The 14251-nt window shown below is 42.2% G+C and overlaps 1 protein-coding gene across 3 annotated transcripts in view; it reads left to right on the top strand.

Annotated features, from left to right (window-relative positions):
* CEP78 (centrosomal protein 78) overlaps positions 1–13831 on the top strand; it is a 44704-nt gene extending 30873 nt beyond the window's left edge. For all 3 annotated transcript variants that reach the window (XM_019517424.1, XM_019517423.1, XM_019517422.1), the window contains 4 exons: positions 6649–6726; positions 8796–8962; positions 11573–11726; positions 12961–13831. In XM_019517424.1, the coding sequence (XP_019372969.1) occupies positions 6649–6726; positions 8796–8962; positions 11573–11726; positions 12961–13479 (918 nt within the window). In that variant the 3' untranslated portion in view covers positions 13480–13831. The remainder of the gene's footprint in view (positions 1–6648; positions 6727–8795; positions 8963–11572; positions 11727–12960) is intronic.
* Positions 13832–14251: the final 420 nt, after the last annotated feature.

Here is a 14251-nt window from a genome sequence, read left to right as displayed (position 1 = left end):
ACCCCCCCGCCCCTTGGGGCAGAATAACTAGATATCTCAACAATATTAAGGACAGCATTTTTTTGCATAAGCCAACTTAATAAAAATTAAATACTAAATTACTCTTTGACCCATATAAGAAGAATTGTTTAAGATTCAGGGGGCAGCTGAATGACTGACTTTGACTTGACCAACTATTTTTGGTACATGTTCTAATGTGAAAGAAACGCTTTGGTTTTTAACAGTTTCGGATGGAGGAGGAGAGGAGAGAGAGAAAAAAGTAGATATTTGTTTATATGGAACCAGAGCTTCTCTTTGTGAGAGGACAGAGACTAATTTAGTACTTTTTGAAGTGTTCCCAAACACCAGCTTACAATACATGCTCCTTTCAATGGGATCAAGATTTTGATGCTCTTGTTTACATTAAGTGTAGTACCAGATATACTTCAGTAACCTTGTTGGAGTCAAATAATTCCTGGATATAAATAAAGATGTCAGAATTTGTTTTTTGAAGGTTATACATTTTTAATTACTGCTCTTACTACAGAAATGTGAGCCTACAGGCTCTTTAAGTTTGAAGTGTTATTAAAACAAAATATTAGTTTTAAAAACAAGGTAAATTGATTCTAAGATTTTGACAAAGTTGTGGAAATTACATTTAAGTCTAAATTAAAATGGGAACTGATATGCCTCTTCTTTCCACTAGAGGGAATTGGAAGCACTTGGATTTGCTTTGTTAAACACGTGGGGAAATTCCCAAGGGCTATAAAACTGTAATTGCTGTCTTGAACTTCAGTTTCCAGATCATGCAGTGTCTCATTCTTATGTTACTATTACGGCTGGTAATACATATTTAAAGATTGTTAACCTGCTACTTAGCTATTCATTAGTATTTAAAAAGTAAAAGGGGAAAACTTGGAAATTGGTTCAACAACTTATCCAACTGTTCCTGTGTTATACTCCCACCCAACCCTTCTGCATTTTGATGCTTTTAGTGCTAGGTTCTTCTTCATAACTGCCTAGTGTTAAGGAATCTTGTTCAATACTATAATTGCAAAGGAGTTTAAGGCAAAAACCATGCCATATTTAAAACTATGCTTTTCGCCTCCCTGCTGACCAGGAGTATTTGGGGGGAGGCGGGGAGGCATGCAGGGGAAACTGCAAGATTTAAGGAGCCATTGTACAATGCATTTTTTACTTCAGTAGGTCCCTATACATGGCCATGTATCTATCTGGCCAATACATAGCCTACTGAACACATGCAGTGTATACTCGTATGCTTATGTGTCCAAACTACTTGATAAGAGTGGGTGACAGAATTGCAAATTTTGTGTAGGTGCCAAAAAGTTCACTTGTATGTCTGGGAAACTGCCATTTAGGTTAACAGATTTCCACTGTTAGGACCAGCCTTACAGTCCATGTGTAGTTCATCATGACATACTTTTTTAAAGAAAATTTTAGCCTAGGGACTGAATCCAGATTTTCAAAAGTGGGTAGCAAGGCTGCATAGCAAAGTTTGCACATCAATATGCTTCAGTACCCACCAATTTGTCTGCACAAGCCATTCTCATTTGAAAATTAGGTTTCTAATATTACTTAGTAGAATAGTCAACATAAAATGTTATTTTTCCTTTCAACAGTGAATTTGGTACACATTTATCAGATAGTTACTTGTTAGATCTTGCAGGTATGTATCATGCAAAGCACTTACCATCTTGTTTAAATCCCATTGAATTCTCATTTGTTTGAACTGTAGGTGCTATGGCCTTTGTGTAGAGGATTGGAAAAATTTATAATCTACACGCACGCACACATTATACATGCATTATGTGCATGTGTATATGTATATATATGTGCGTGTATATACACGCACATATATACACACATGCGCACACACACATATATGCACACGTGTATATGTGTAAAAGAATAATATACTTTTAATGGAGCAAGTATGTAATGATGATTTAGTAGCTTATTTCTTACAATATACAAAAGCAGCAGACTCAATTTATTAGCCAGACCTAAAAAAGTTTTGTAGGGATGTTTTTCTTAATAAGTTATTTACCTATAAGCCCCTATTATCATTAAATCTTTACCCTGGAAAGAAATTCAGTGATTCAACCAGATAACAAATATTAAAATGAAAAAATGGTACCTTTGAATGTTTTATCAGATTTGTTCGTAGAGCAGAAGTATGCTGCAGAATCAAAACCTAAAACAGAAGATTTGCTTGGAAACGTTTGAGAAAAACTTAATTGATTTTGTAAAGTAACACTTTAAGAATTCTGTAAGTTTGTGATAATGGCTGATCTGAAAGTTCTTTACATTTTGCTTGCATAGATTCCAGCTTGATGTAGAAAAGGCTTGTCAACTTGAAAAAGTGTAACTTCCTGGTTGCTATTTTCTGTAATACATATTCAGCCTACCTCTGTCTTGCTGTCCTCAATCAATCAGTTGATACTATAGAAGAGGATTGCGTTCTCAACTATTAGTGCTTTTCTTTTCATATAGGCAGTAAGTGGGAATGCAGTGTCATCTGTTGCTTGCTGTACTCTTTTTTTAAAAAGACTATTTTATTATACTGCTTAGGGCAGGGGTAGCAAACTTGCAGCAATTGTGCCACTCTGTCAGGTACACTTCTGGGGGATGGGACTCAGAGTGGCACTTGGGGAGGGGGCAGGGCAAAATTTGTGGTATGCCTGCCAGAAAGATTGGCCACTCCTGACTTGGTGTTCTTAGCATGGAGTGAAACATATGAACATTTCTCAAAGTTCTGTTTTCATTGGAATTCTGTTTTCCTAAGCCCCTCTGACTCCTTTTGCAAGTCCCTCTTTTTCTTGATTCAGGATGGCTAAAGACCAAGTCCCAAGTATAATAGATAAATACCTTCAGTACTTGAGAAGGGAGGGAAAAAACTGCAACCAGTTAGATTAATCTCCAACATAAGTTTCTGTAAGGCAATGACTCTCAGCCTTTTTAGACTTGAAGTACCTCTTAGAAAGTACCATCTCTTAGTTTTCACTTTTGTTTTTGCGTGCAGAAAAATAACAGACACCTTTTTCTGTTGCAGAGAACTCAGACAACAACTGTGGATTTCTATTTGAAATCTCTGGGTTTATCTGTTTGCAAACCTAACAGTGATCATGTTGTGTGGCACCCCACAGCACCTTTGAAAGGATCTTGAGGCACCTTACTTGAACCTATAACCTTTTCATCTCAAGATTATAAAGAAACTCTTGCAAGGAGAATAGATGAAGTCCCAAATTAAGCATTGTCAAATTGAATTATCAAGTTAAGAGGTTCTGTTTTTGTTGGGTAATTAATTCTTAAGCCTTCTACAGTTCAAACAACAGTTAAGCATAGCCCTCCCAGTGACTAAGTATTATAGAACTGCATATTACCTTTTGCTTATTTCTAGATCCCTTCCTCCTACTCCTGAAACAAATGATGCCTTTTCAAGTTCCAGACAAGGATTATTTTTAAAACGCCTCCTATTGCGGACTCTCTGTCACTCATAGGAGCTAGATTGCTTGCATAGATGTGAACTAAGCTCCTTCCTTCCCTACAATTTTATACACTAATAATAGAATTTTGATAGTAGAGAGAGGAACTCAGTGCTAGTTGGGTCTGTTTCTCCTTATATAGACTTCAAAGTTGTAATATAGGGATCAGCAATGTTTTTGGGAGGAGTGCCAAAAACACTCCATCCTCAACCTATGCCTTGACTTGGCATGCTAGGGGAAGACAGCAGGAGAGTTGTGAGGCACACGATTCTTGTTGCTGGCAGTGGGTGCATGTGTGCCTACCATGGGCGGATGGTGGGGGTGAGGCTGGGGTTGCAGTGCCCCTGTCCCTTCCCTGCCGGGTGCCCCTCTTTTTGTACATATTTCTAAACAGGACCATTTGTAAGAGGGAGTCCTTTTTCCATGGAAGGTGACTCTGGGCTGTCTCCTTCCCAGCCAGTGATAGCTTGAAACCCTAGTTGGCTGATTTTGTTTCTTAGGGAACTTCATGAAGGAGCACAGGCCCTGAACTACACTTGGGTGCCCAGTAGCTTTGTGCAGTCATTGCAGCTCTAGCGTGTACTAGAGATGTGCCCAGGGCGCTGTCACTGCAGGGAGGGAGCTGCTGCTGCTGCAGGTGGGGTGAGGGGAAGAGGCTTTGGTAGCAAGGTGTGGTGGGGCTGCCCTGGTAGGTCTCCCCCTTCTGCAGCTTGAGGCTCCTCACTGGCCTCAAAGCACGCTATCATGAAGCGGTTTTTGGCTTCCCTGGAGCAGTGATGGGGGAAACTACTAGAGCCCTGCTGATGCTACTGCTGCTGCTATTGCAAGGTGCTCTAGCTGCAGCTGGCATGGGGACTTCCTGTTTGGGGAGATGGGGCTCGTGCCTGTCCATGGCCCCTGGTTGAGGTGCTGCTCCTTAGCTGCTGGTGGTGCAGATGCATCCTGAGGGGAATGTGAATTGGGATCCTATTGGGGCAGAGCGCATGGAGTGGAAGCCTCTGCCTGCAAGGCAGCTGAGGGAGCCCCCCTCCCATACTGGCCTCTCACCCTGGCACTTGCCACCTCCCTCTTCTCCAGGCACCTCTTATGTCCTATAGCCCCACGTGCACCCCAGCCCGGAAGGGAAATTTGGCTCCACGCATGGGCTCTGTTAGGTAACCACTGCCAGCTGTTTGCTGGTTGTCATGGTGACTGCCTCCCCTCCAGAACTGCAGAGCCTCTGGGAGGGGATCTTTGCAGGTGGGAGCCACCCCTCCATCCCCCCTGCCAAGGTGGTCCTGGCTCTGTGGCCCTTTGCCTTGGGCTTGTAGCTTGAAGGGGCACCCTGCTGCACCTAGACCTCACCTGCCACAGCCGGCCAGGCTCTGCTTCAGCCTACCATAGAGCCTGGGCTTCTTGCAGCAGGGCCTGCAGCCTCCTGGCCACCTGTGGCATGCTGAGCAAAACAGCCTCATGCATGCTGGGGGTTGCCAACCCCTGTTGTAGAACATGACCCTGAAAGACTGCTCTCTGAAAAGTTCAGAAGCTGTATATAAAACCTGTGTTGTCAATGCAGGTGGGCAATCTTTCTGGAAAAAAATAGTTTTTGAGATAATGACTGTCTTTTTGTTTGAGCTCAGACTATTTCTTTGTACTAGGTTTGTTGCTAACCATCCCTTTAACTAGTTCAGCTCTTTGTCTTTTTAAATATTGAAAGATCCTATGTACTTCAGGAATATTGCAGCAGGGTATAAAATAAAACAGGCATATCAGCATTAACTTGGTGTAGTGCTGCTCGTTTATCCACAGTGATTTAGATTAAGATTGTGTTCTTTTGTTTCCTTGTTATAATAAGTACAATTCTATTACCCTTTCCAAAGGGCTTGTAATCCTGAAAAATTTAGTGGGCAAAATTCAATAAAATAAAACCTTCTAATTCAAGCAGATTGTTATTGGGGATGGGGGGAGTTCTGTTATCTGAGGGGAACACCTGAAACTTCAAGATATTGTATTCCTATTACTTCATGGTCATGGATAAGAAAAATATACCAAAGCGTAAATATATTTTACTTTGCCTAATCCCAGTCTGAAATCCTGATCAGATAAACATATTTTATCTTCTATACAAGGCAAATATAAAAAAAAAATGGAAATGATTTTTCCATTTAATGTTGGAGGCACAAAAAAGAATCTTTATTGTAAATTGTTGGCAATAATGTTTAAATTAAAAAAAAATACTGTACTGTATTTTAGTCTGGTAAAATTGATTTGTCATTTTATTAGAAAAGAAAAAAGTACTTCCCTTTCATTCCTTTACTGCCAAAGCTCATTACCATTCCAAAGTTGCACATTAGTAAACCAGTAAATTGCATTCTTGTCCGCCAGGTATCGTAGGTATAATTTTATGAACTAAAGGTGTTCATCAATTTAGGAACAAAAGCCAATGTTAAATAAATTAATGTTGCAATTTAGTATGGTCTTTGTAGAAACATCCAGGTTGAATGGCCACACTGGGGTGGAGCCTGGGTGCCACACGTTCAATGTGTGTCTTATTCTCCTATTTTTGTATCTTGTCCACCATGACTTGGTGTAACGATAAAGCAGGGGTGGGCAAAATGCTGGCCGCATGCAGCCCACCAGGCCATTCTATGGGGCCCCTAAAAATTTAGAAAATTAATAGTTATTTGATGTCTTGCCAAAGCTCAGTAAGCGGCCCTCCACCCGAAATAATTGCCCGTACCTGCTATAAAGGATATTGGGAGGTCAGATCCCTGCCTGCCCCCATGTGTTTTGTGGCTGCCACCGAGTATGGAAAGCCCCAGAAGGGCTCATGAGCTCCAGCACTTGCAGCCTCCGGGTCCTAGGCGGTGCTGGCTGTGCCAGCCGCTTGCCCTCTTCTCAGGCTGGGCTCTAGGCCCACGTGGAGCCTGGCTTCTGGCTCTCACTCAGCACTGGGGGATGGGCCCATGGAGAGTGCACTGCTTGCCAGCTGCCCATCCTACCCCAGGAGTGGGGGCGTGGTGGAGCGTGCTGTCAGCCTGTGGGCTTGCTGCTTTTCCTTGGGGCTGACCATGAGTCAGTTGCCTGCGGACCATGCCAGTGATTGTCGTCCTGGTAAGTGTGGGACCGCCAGGTCCCTGGTATACTCTTACATTTTAGAAATGAATGTTTTGCTTTCTAACAGATGGAGTTGGAGGAATGCTTGCTAAGATTAAAGGAAGAAAGAAGAGCAAGAGTAAAAGCAGATGAAAGGATAATGGAGGTAGTGATTAGTTTTGTAATATCAGAATTTGCCTGGAGAGAGATATAATGGTTTAGCTATTATAATGGAGTGACTATTAATAACAATTATATATGTATTAATATGTTGTGAACCAGTTGCATCAAAATAGGTGAAGAGAATATTTCATTTTTTTCGTAGGATTTTAGCTGTGTCCAGATTCTTGGCTCAAAGTAATCCATGTCATTTACCAACCTTTGGGCAATGACGAAACCTAAATTTGGTAATGTGTGTTTGCCCTTTAGTTCCCCTACTATTGATGCTATGACAGAGCCTTGAACTATAGCTACTGTATAAGTCTGCTTACGGCATCCTACCTCCAAGCCATTTTGATTGTTTGTTTTCTATTGAGTGGTTAATCTTCTGAGTATTATTTATAGTGGGTAAAGAATTAACTAATTATTGAAAGGTAGTGGAAAATTCTTTTGGGTAGAGTTTAACCAAGAAGTAGGGATCTCTGCAACAAAATTCAGCATCAAGGAACAGGATATGTATATTAAAGGATTTGGGTCGTCCCCTCCTCTCTACCCACTTCTCACCCCACGGCATGTTCATACTGGGAACGCCCTGCCTTGCCCTCTCCTACCCCAGTGCATCTGGATCAGGGTCATGCTGCTCCTACCACTCCCCTGGTGTATCTGGTTTGGGGCTGGGCTGCTTTCCCCCTCTAAGTCAGGATCAGGTTCGATCTGCCCCTGTCTGGATCAGGACCAGGCTGCTCCTTGCCCCGCCCTCCCCGGTAGACAGATCAGGGGCTGTGCACTATGACTGTGTGAAACAGCTATGTTTTGTTTCAGTTTCAGATTCAGCCATTTTGGAGGGACAGTGATTTGTTTCGGTGCTTCAGATCACTGTTCTATTTTGATTCGGTTGAATCTGTTTCGGTGCTGATTTGGAGATTTGGATTGACCAGGGAAAGGCAGGTACAGCCGGGCGACTGCAGGTTCTCCCACAGTTCCTCCAGCTGAGCCTGCCTCTCACCAGGCAGGGGGAGCTGTGGGAGAAGCCCTCATGGCTGCCCTACCTGGCCCCAGCCTCCCAGCACTTTAAAAAAAAACAACAAAACCTCCCCCAAAAGCCGCCCTGTATTCACTGGCTGTAGCAGCGGCAATCAGGGCCTCTGGGGGCTCGTGGTAGAGCCCCCCTGTGCATCATGGAGCAGTGGGGGGCAGCAGGGATTGCCCCCCTCCACTTGGCACCCATGGGGCAGCTGTCGCATAGCGTGAGCGCAGCGGGGCTTGGCAGGGCACTGCACACTGCGTGGGAGCTGGGGTGGCTCCAGCAATCACTCAGAGCCCGGCACCGCTCATCCCCAGCAGCCCCAGCTCCCAGACAGTGCGTGGTGCCCTGTCGAGCCTGCGCTGTACCCGTGCCATGGGGCATCTGCTGCATGGGTGGCAGGTGGGGGGGGGCAATCCTCACTGCCCCATGCTGTGTGGGGGGACACTGCCACAAGCCCCCAGAGGCCCTGATTGCTGCTGCTACAGCTGGTGAGTGCTGGGGGTTTTTTTGCTTTTTTTTTTTTTTTTTAAAGTGCTGGGAGGCTGGGGCTGGGGCTGGGGCTGGGCAGGGCAGCCGTGGGGGGCTTCTCCCACGGCTCCCCCTGCCTGGGGAGAGGCAGGCACCCTGCCTGGGTCAGAGGCTTCCGATTCAATTTGGACCTCAGTTAAATGGGGCCCCCCATGCCACTCCACATGGCAGCTTGACCAAGCCCACCAGCCAGATCTTGTTCGCACATGGACTGGGTGCTGTTTATCTCGCCCATGGGGTAAAAAGGTTGGGCACCACTATTGTAAAATGTCTGGCCACAGGAGTATGGAGCTGTACATAAGCTTATTCTCATCAGGGTAAATTAGTCCATGTGGAGCTTTCAGCTGTTCTAGATAGACTGTTTCTGGTACCTGAACTAATTGGTTTGGTTTAGAGCCATCCGGCATATCTTTATGCTGCATTGCAATGATCAGTGTAGACATACTAATAAGCTTTAAAAAAACAATGTATAGTCCTCTAGTGATAACAGTAAGTGATATTTTTCCTTCCGTTTTTAATAGCTAGAAGTTGAAAATGCCAGATTAAGGAACCTGAACTTCTCTCTGTCAGAAGTACTTCATGCACAATCAGTAACTAATATGATTTTGGAAGATGAAGGTGTTCTTGGCAGCATTGAGAATTCTTTTAAAAAGTTTCATGCTTTTTTGGATCTTCTTAAAGATGCTGGGTAAGTTGCCTTTATATCTGAGTATTTTATTTCTTTTACCACAACCTCTTCCCTGGGGTTTTTTTCTTGATAATATGTGCCTTTTCTCCAAAGTGTCTATAAGTCCAGTGACAAAGTCAAAGGGAAGATAAACTTCCTCTCTTCAGGGCCTCCCTGTCTTATTTTTTTCTCTCTCAACCCGCAGCAAATCATGTTGTACCTATGATTTTTAGTTGCATAAACTTTGCTTATAGCTCCGTTCCATTTAACAGTGATAGAGGTGGCCGTTAAAGTGGTTTCTCCTCCAGGTAGTAAATCTCTGTTGGTGTTGGAGAAAAGACTAATAATTAGTTTCATCATGGTTTGATATAGTTTCAGATAGATGGTCTCTACAATCAGGAAGGAATGTCCATAAACTCCAGAGACAACTCCCTCTGTGAACTTCCATCAGTTTTCCTTCTGTTCCTTCCCCAACTCCAACCTAGATTTTACTTCTTTTCATTCTCACCTGAAGAGAACCAGCAGAAACTTGGTGAATTTCCTGAACAGGCAATACCAATTATGAGTGGTAATTGCAGAAAGCTATCACAAGGTTTACACTCTACCATTGGAAAGATCTCGTTGTAGACCTGCTTGTTACTAGAAAACACAAATATTAGGCTCTGTTTGAGAGAAGATGTAAATCCAGGATTCCTAACACATGCCTTTCTTTAGTTGAGCCAGAGGCTACTGTACACCTTTTCACTGTTCCCTGTAAGCTCCAGGGTAACTACCAGAGCTAGATGAGACTAAATTGATTTTCATACTTCTATATTAGGTAGGACATTTCTACTTGCTGTCCTGTCTCCACAGTTTCCAGTCATGCTTCTAGATCTTTTATCACAGAACCAGGGTTTGGTGCTTCATTCAGATTCAATATCATTACAGTTAACAGATGGATACTGGCTAGATTAGTACATTGAATGAAGACTGCTCATCATATTTCCCTACAAAACAGGAAGCCAACCATGAAAAAAACCTAGTCTTCAAAATGGAAAAGATATTTCATATGTCCCCACAAGGTCCTACTGCCTGAAATGTCTTTGATAACTAAAATGCTAGATTACTTACTGTTAGGTTTGAAACATTACAGATTTTAAATTGATCAAGATGCTCTTGGTGACAGTATTCCCCATATTGCCTTCCATGCAGGTATGCTCTGTCTTTTTCTATCAGGGTTATCAGAGTTTCTCATACCTGATGCCCATATGTCCTTTGGTCAGAGAACCTCTTTCAGATTGTGATGTAAACATTAACCTATGGAAAATTATGGAGGCTTAGTTTGACTCCTGTGGAGTTTGGTGGCACAGAAGTTAGGGTATCTTGTAGGGCTGTGCAAAGCTTCGGGTGCTGATTCAATTTGGAGGAGGTTCGGCTCGATTTGCTGACCGACTCTCCAAATCTGAATTGAATCAGGGGACCAATTAAAAGTTCAAATCCATTTGAAGCTCTCCAAATCTTTGGAGAGCTTCGATGATTCGGGCAGTCCCGGCCCACTGCAGCAGGGAGCTGGACTGTGTGCTGGTAAGTAGGGGGCTGGAGGAGCACGGAGAGGACCATGGGGGGACCCCTGCCAGGCCCTCCCACCTGCTCCCTCATCCCTGTCCCTCATAGCTGCCCCATCCGCCCCAGCTCCTGGTGGTTTGAGGCCCCTGATAGACATTAGAATAATGGGGTGGTGGGATCTTGTCCCTGATCCCATTCCTACCATTATTTTAAATGGAACCTTGCAACCCAGTTGGTGTTGCAAGGTTCACATCCAGGGGAGTCCAAGGGCCTCCTCACTCTGTGGAATGTAACCTGTCCAGCACAGCTGGTTGGTTACTTGACACTGCAGCTGAAGGGTAAGGCAAGCACCATGTGGGGAAGTGGTTGAGGTACTGGGTTGCATGGGGCATGGAAGTGGGTTGAGGTGCTGGGTTGCATGGGGCTCACTGTAACCCAGTACCTCAACCCACCTTCCTCTGCAGCTTCTGAGGGACCTCTGGAGCAAGGCAAGCAATGTGCTGGGTTTCAGTGAGCCCTGTGGCTTGCCATGACTTTCTGCCTGGCCCAGCTGATGGACTCCCTGTGCCTCAGCAACCTGAAAACCATGCAGTGCAGCCCCATGCAGGGCTCCACTGCTTGCCTGTCAGCTAGGCCCCACCATGCTGTCTAATGCTGCCTGCAAGGCAGGGCTACCCAGCTGCATATTCAGTTTATGGCATGATGGAAGCCAGCCATAAAAATGTTGTATAAAACATGGGGAACATTTTTGTGTCTGGTTTCTCATTTTCTATGCTATTAATTCCCTGATTGTATGGCAAGGTTACTATTTATAGCATGATTATCACTTCAGTTGCATTGTAAGTTAATGCCTGTCAGAGACATGAGTTTCACTTAAATCAGGTCTGCCAAATTCAAATGAGTTGTTGAGCTGGATCCAGACTGCAGGGCTTCTTCTGGGCCAGATCCTGAACATCTCACAGGCCAAATAACCCACCTCTGGATCCAGACCGTGGGGCTTCTTGCAGCTATTCAGAATTATGAATACACTGCTCTGAGTAGGTTTTTCTTACCTTTATCTTAGCCAATATTTTTTTTTCTTTCTAGACTTGGTCAATTTGCTACAATAGCTGGGATAGATCAATCTGATTTTGGTTTGTTGGGTCATCCTCAAATGAATTCTACTCTTCGTAAACCTGCTAATGCAGCAAAGGAGAAGTCATTTGAAGAAGAAAGACAAGAGCGCACAGTGAATAACAAAGTAAGTGTTGGAGGGGGGAAAGCTTAAAAAAAGATTGCGATTAGTGCCCTTCATACAGTTAATGTGTCTTGACTCTTATCCTGTTCTAGGTGGCAGTGATATATTAGTGATGCATCCATGAAAATGTTAGTGTCACTGTCGTAAAATAGACTGGCAGAGAAAGGACATATGTTTTTGTCCAAGTCCATATTAATTGTCCATTTAAGCCTCTCAGATAATACAGGTCAGACAGAATGTTGTGTATCCTGAATATCTGGCTAATATAAATTGAAATACTGAAATATCCTGTAATACTGATAAGATTAGGCTCTGCAGCAGGCTGCAAAAGTAAATTTTGTGTAAAGGGAAGTGTATACTGGATCCCAAACCTCTCTAAGACGCACAGATCTGAGGGCTGTCAGATTGTGTGTTCCACGTCCATGTTAAAAGTGCTCCAAATTATTTAAAAACATGCTATCAATGCAAAAATCCTGTAGAAGTATCAGGGCAGTGATGAAATCAGTTAGGTGGAATCATCTTTAAAATCAGTTGGAATATTAATGTATTGTGATGTTGTCCATCTCTTTTAAAAACTGGTTTCAGTTTTTCTTGAAACTTAATTCAGTATAGCACAGTCCTGTTTTTGAGGCTACACACTGAATTTCTGAAGCATATTGTTGCCACTGTGAAAGCAAATTAAGTAAAAGGTTAATCTAGTCCTGCTACTGTCCCACAATGCTCTAGTTTTGCAAAATCTCATAGCAGGCCATGTTAATAATGGTTGGAGATTTGAAAAATGGGTATCAGTATGGCATTGCAGTTGAACTAGTTTAGGACAATGCTCATTTGGACACCAAGAAGACTTGTAATGGTTCTTAAATACTTCAGCATGACTAATCTGGTTTTGCTGAATCTTTTGTGCATTTTAACTTACCTAATAAAATAAGTTCAGTTCTGTAGTATGGGCAACTTTGAAGATTAAAGGGGCTATGTAAAACAGCGCTAGAATGCTTACTTCTTCTATATTGGTTTCCACAACTATCACTACCCTTTCAAGCTAAACTTTTAGGAAAAACTAAGGGACATTCTAAATATGCCTTCATACCCAGTTTGTTATATAATTTATTAACTGTACACATAACTTTGTAAAACAAGACAACAAAATATACAGCTCTTAGAGTACTCATCATTACGTTTTTTGGCTGTATTAGTAAGTTGGTTTCTTCATTATTTCAATATGCATCTTTTCTTTCAGAATGCTGATGGAGATATAGTTTCTTTTTCTGGCCTCATCCAGGCCCATGGGCTTGTGAATAATGCCTTTGTTGTTTCCAGAGAAATGGAAGGACTTCAGGTTGCTCTTCCACAACAGCAAGGCTTATGGGAAGAATGTGAAGTTCAAACAGATAAGCAGCAAAAGGAAGAAGAAACATCCAAAAGCAGCAGGCTAACGTCTTCAGACAAGAATGTCAGACAAAGTGAACAGACAAAAGGGTATTTCTCAAAGAAGCCATCAATTACTAGTCAGCATTCAGTCTCTGAATCTAGTCTTAATCTGAATAGTAAGGGTAGCAAAAAATCCAGTGCTCTTTCTAGTGAAAAAAGTAGAAGCCGATCCTCGAAAAAATATCCACATAGAACAAAGGAAATAGAAATTGCAACTGCTGAAGCCAGAGGAGATCAACATGTACCCAAAACAGATCATTCAAAAAATGACACTATAGGATCTGATTCAGAAATACAAGAAAGTATCCATTCTGTGGCAAGCATTTGAAATGGGTGTAAAGAGAAAGTTCAAAATGTTTTCCTTATAGAGAGAGAAGGAATTTTAAAAGATTTATATTCCTGACGCCTAAACTAGTCGGATTTTTTGGCAAGAATGTATGGTTCAAAATTGTATAGAACAATTCCACATGCTGTTTAGCATTCCCATTTCATGAACACAGGTTTTTGACACAGAGTTTTTTGTGTTGGCCAAAAAAAATGATAAATCATTAGAAAGATACCCTTTGGTATTTAGTATGAGATTATAAAGCTTAGGTGATATGTGGGCTGTTGATTTACTATTGGTACAGATTTTGTTAATGAAGTTTTTTACAAAATAAAATGAAATAGATTAATAGTTATGATTTGCCTTGTCGTTTGATCACATTTGAAACTATTGTAGTGTTATAATTACATATACACTTGTGCCTAATACTCTATGGTATATTCTCCCTTGGAGACATAGTTGAACTCCTAACATTATTGGTAATATTGCTTGAAAATCAGGGTGAATCCCCTTGCTATTCAGTATTTTTAATACATTGTTTATAGATACAACAGTAGTTTTTTATATCCTTCCTCTGACAATAATGCATTAAGTAATTTATTTTAATCAGTTGTAATATAGATGAGCCATATACTCTCTGGTTAAATGTAAAGTTTCAAGGAGTTTTTGCTGGTTTCCTTGCACCAGAGCAAATCTATTTTTACTGAACCTATTGTAAATTACCCTGTTTTTGTTTAAAGTCGATTTCTAAGTGTCTTCAAATATTAGCATTCCC

Source organism: Gavialis gangeticus, unplaced genomic scaffold (assembly GCF_001723915.1).
Source record: "Gavialis gangeticus isolate Ggan-Ray unplaced genomic scaffold, GavGan_comp1, whole genome shotgun sequence".
Lineage (NCBI taxonomy): Eukaryota > Metazoa > Chordata > Crocodylia > Gavialidae > Gavialis > Gavialis gangeticus.
Note: the sequence above shows the minus strand (reverse complement) of the source record. Positions and strands in the feature narration are given on the sequence as shown.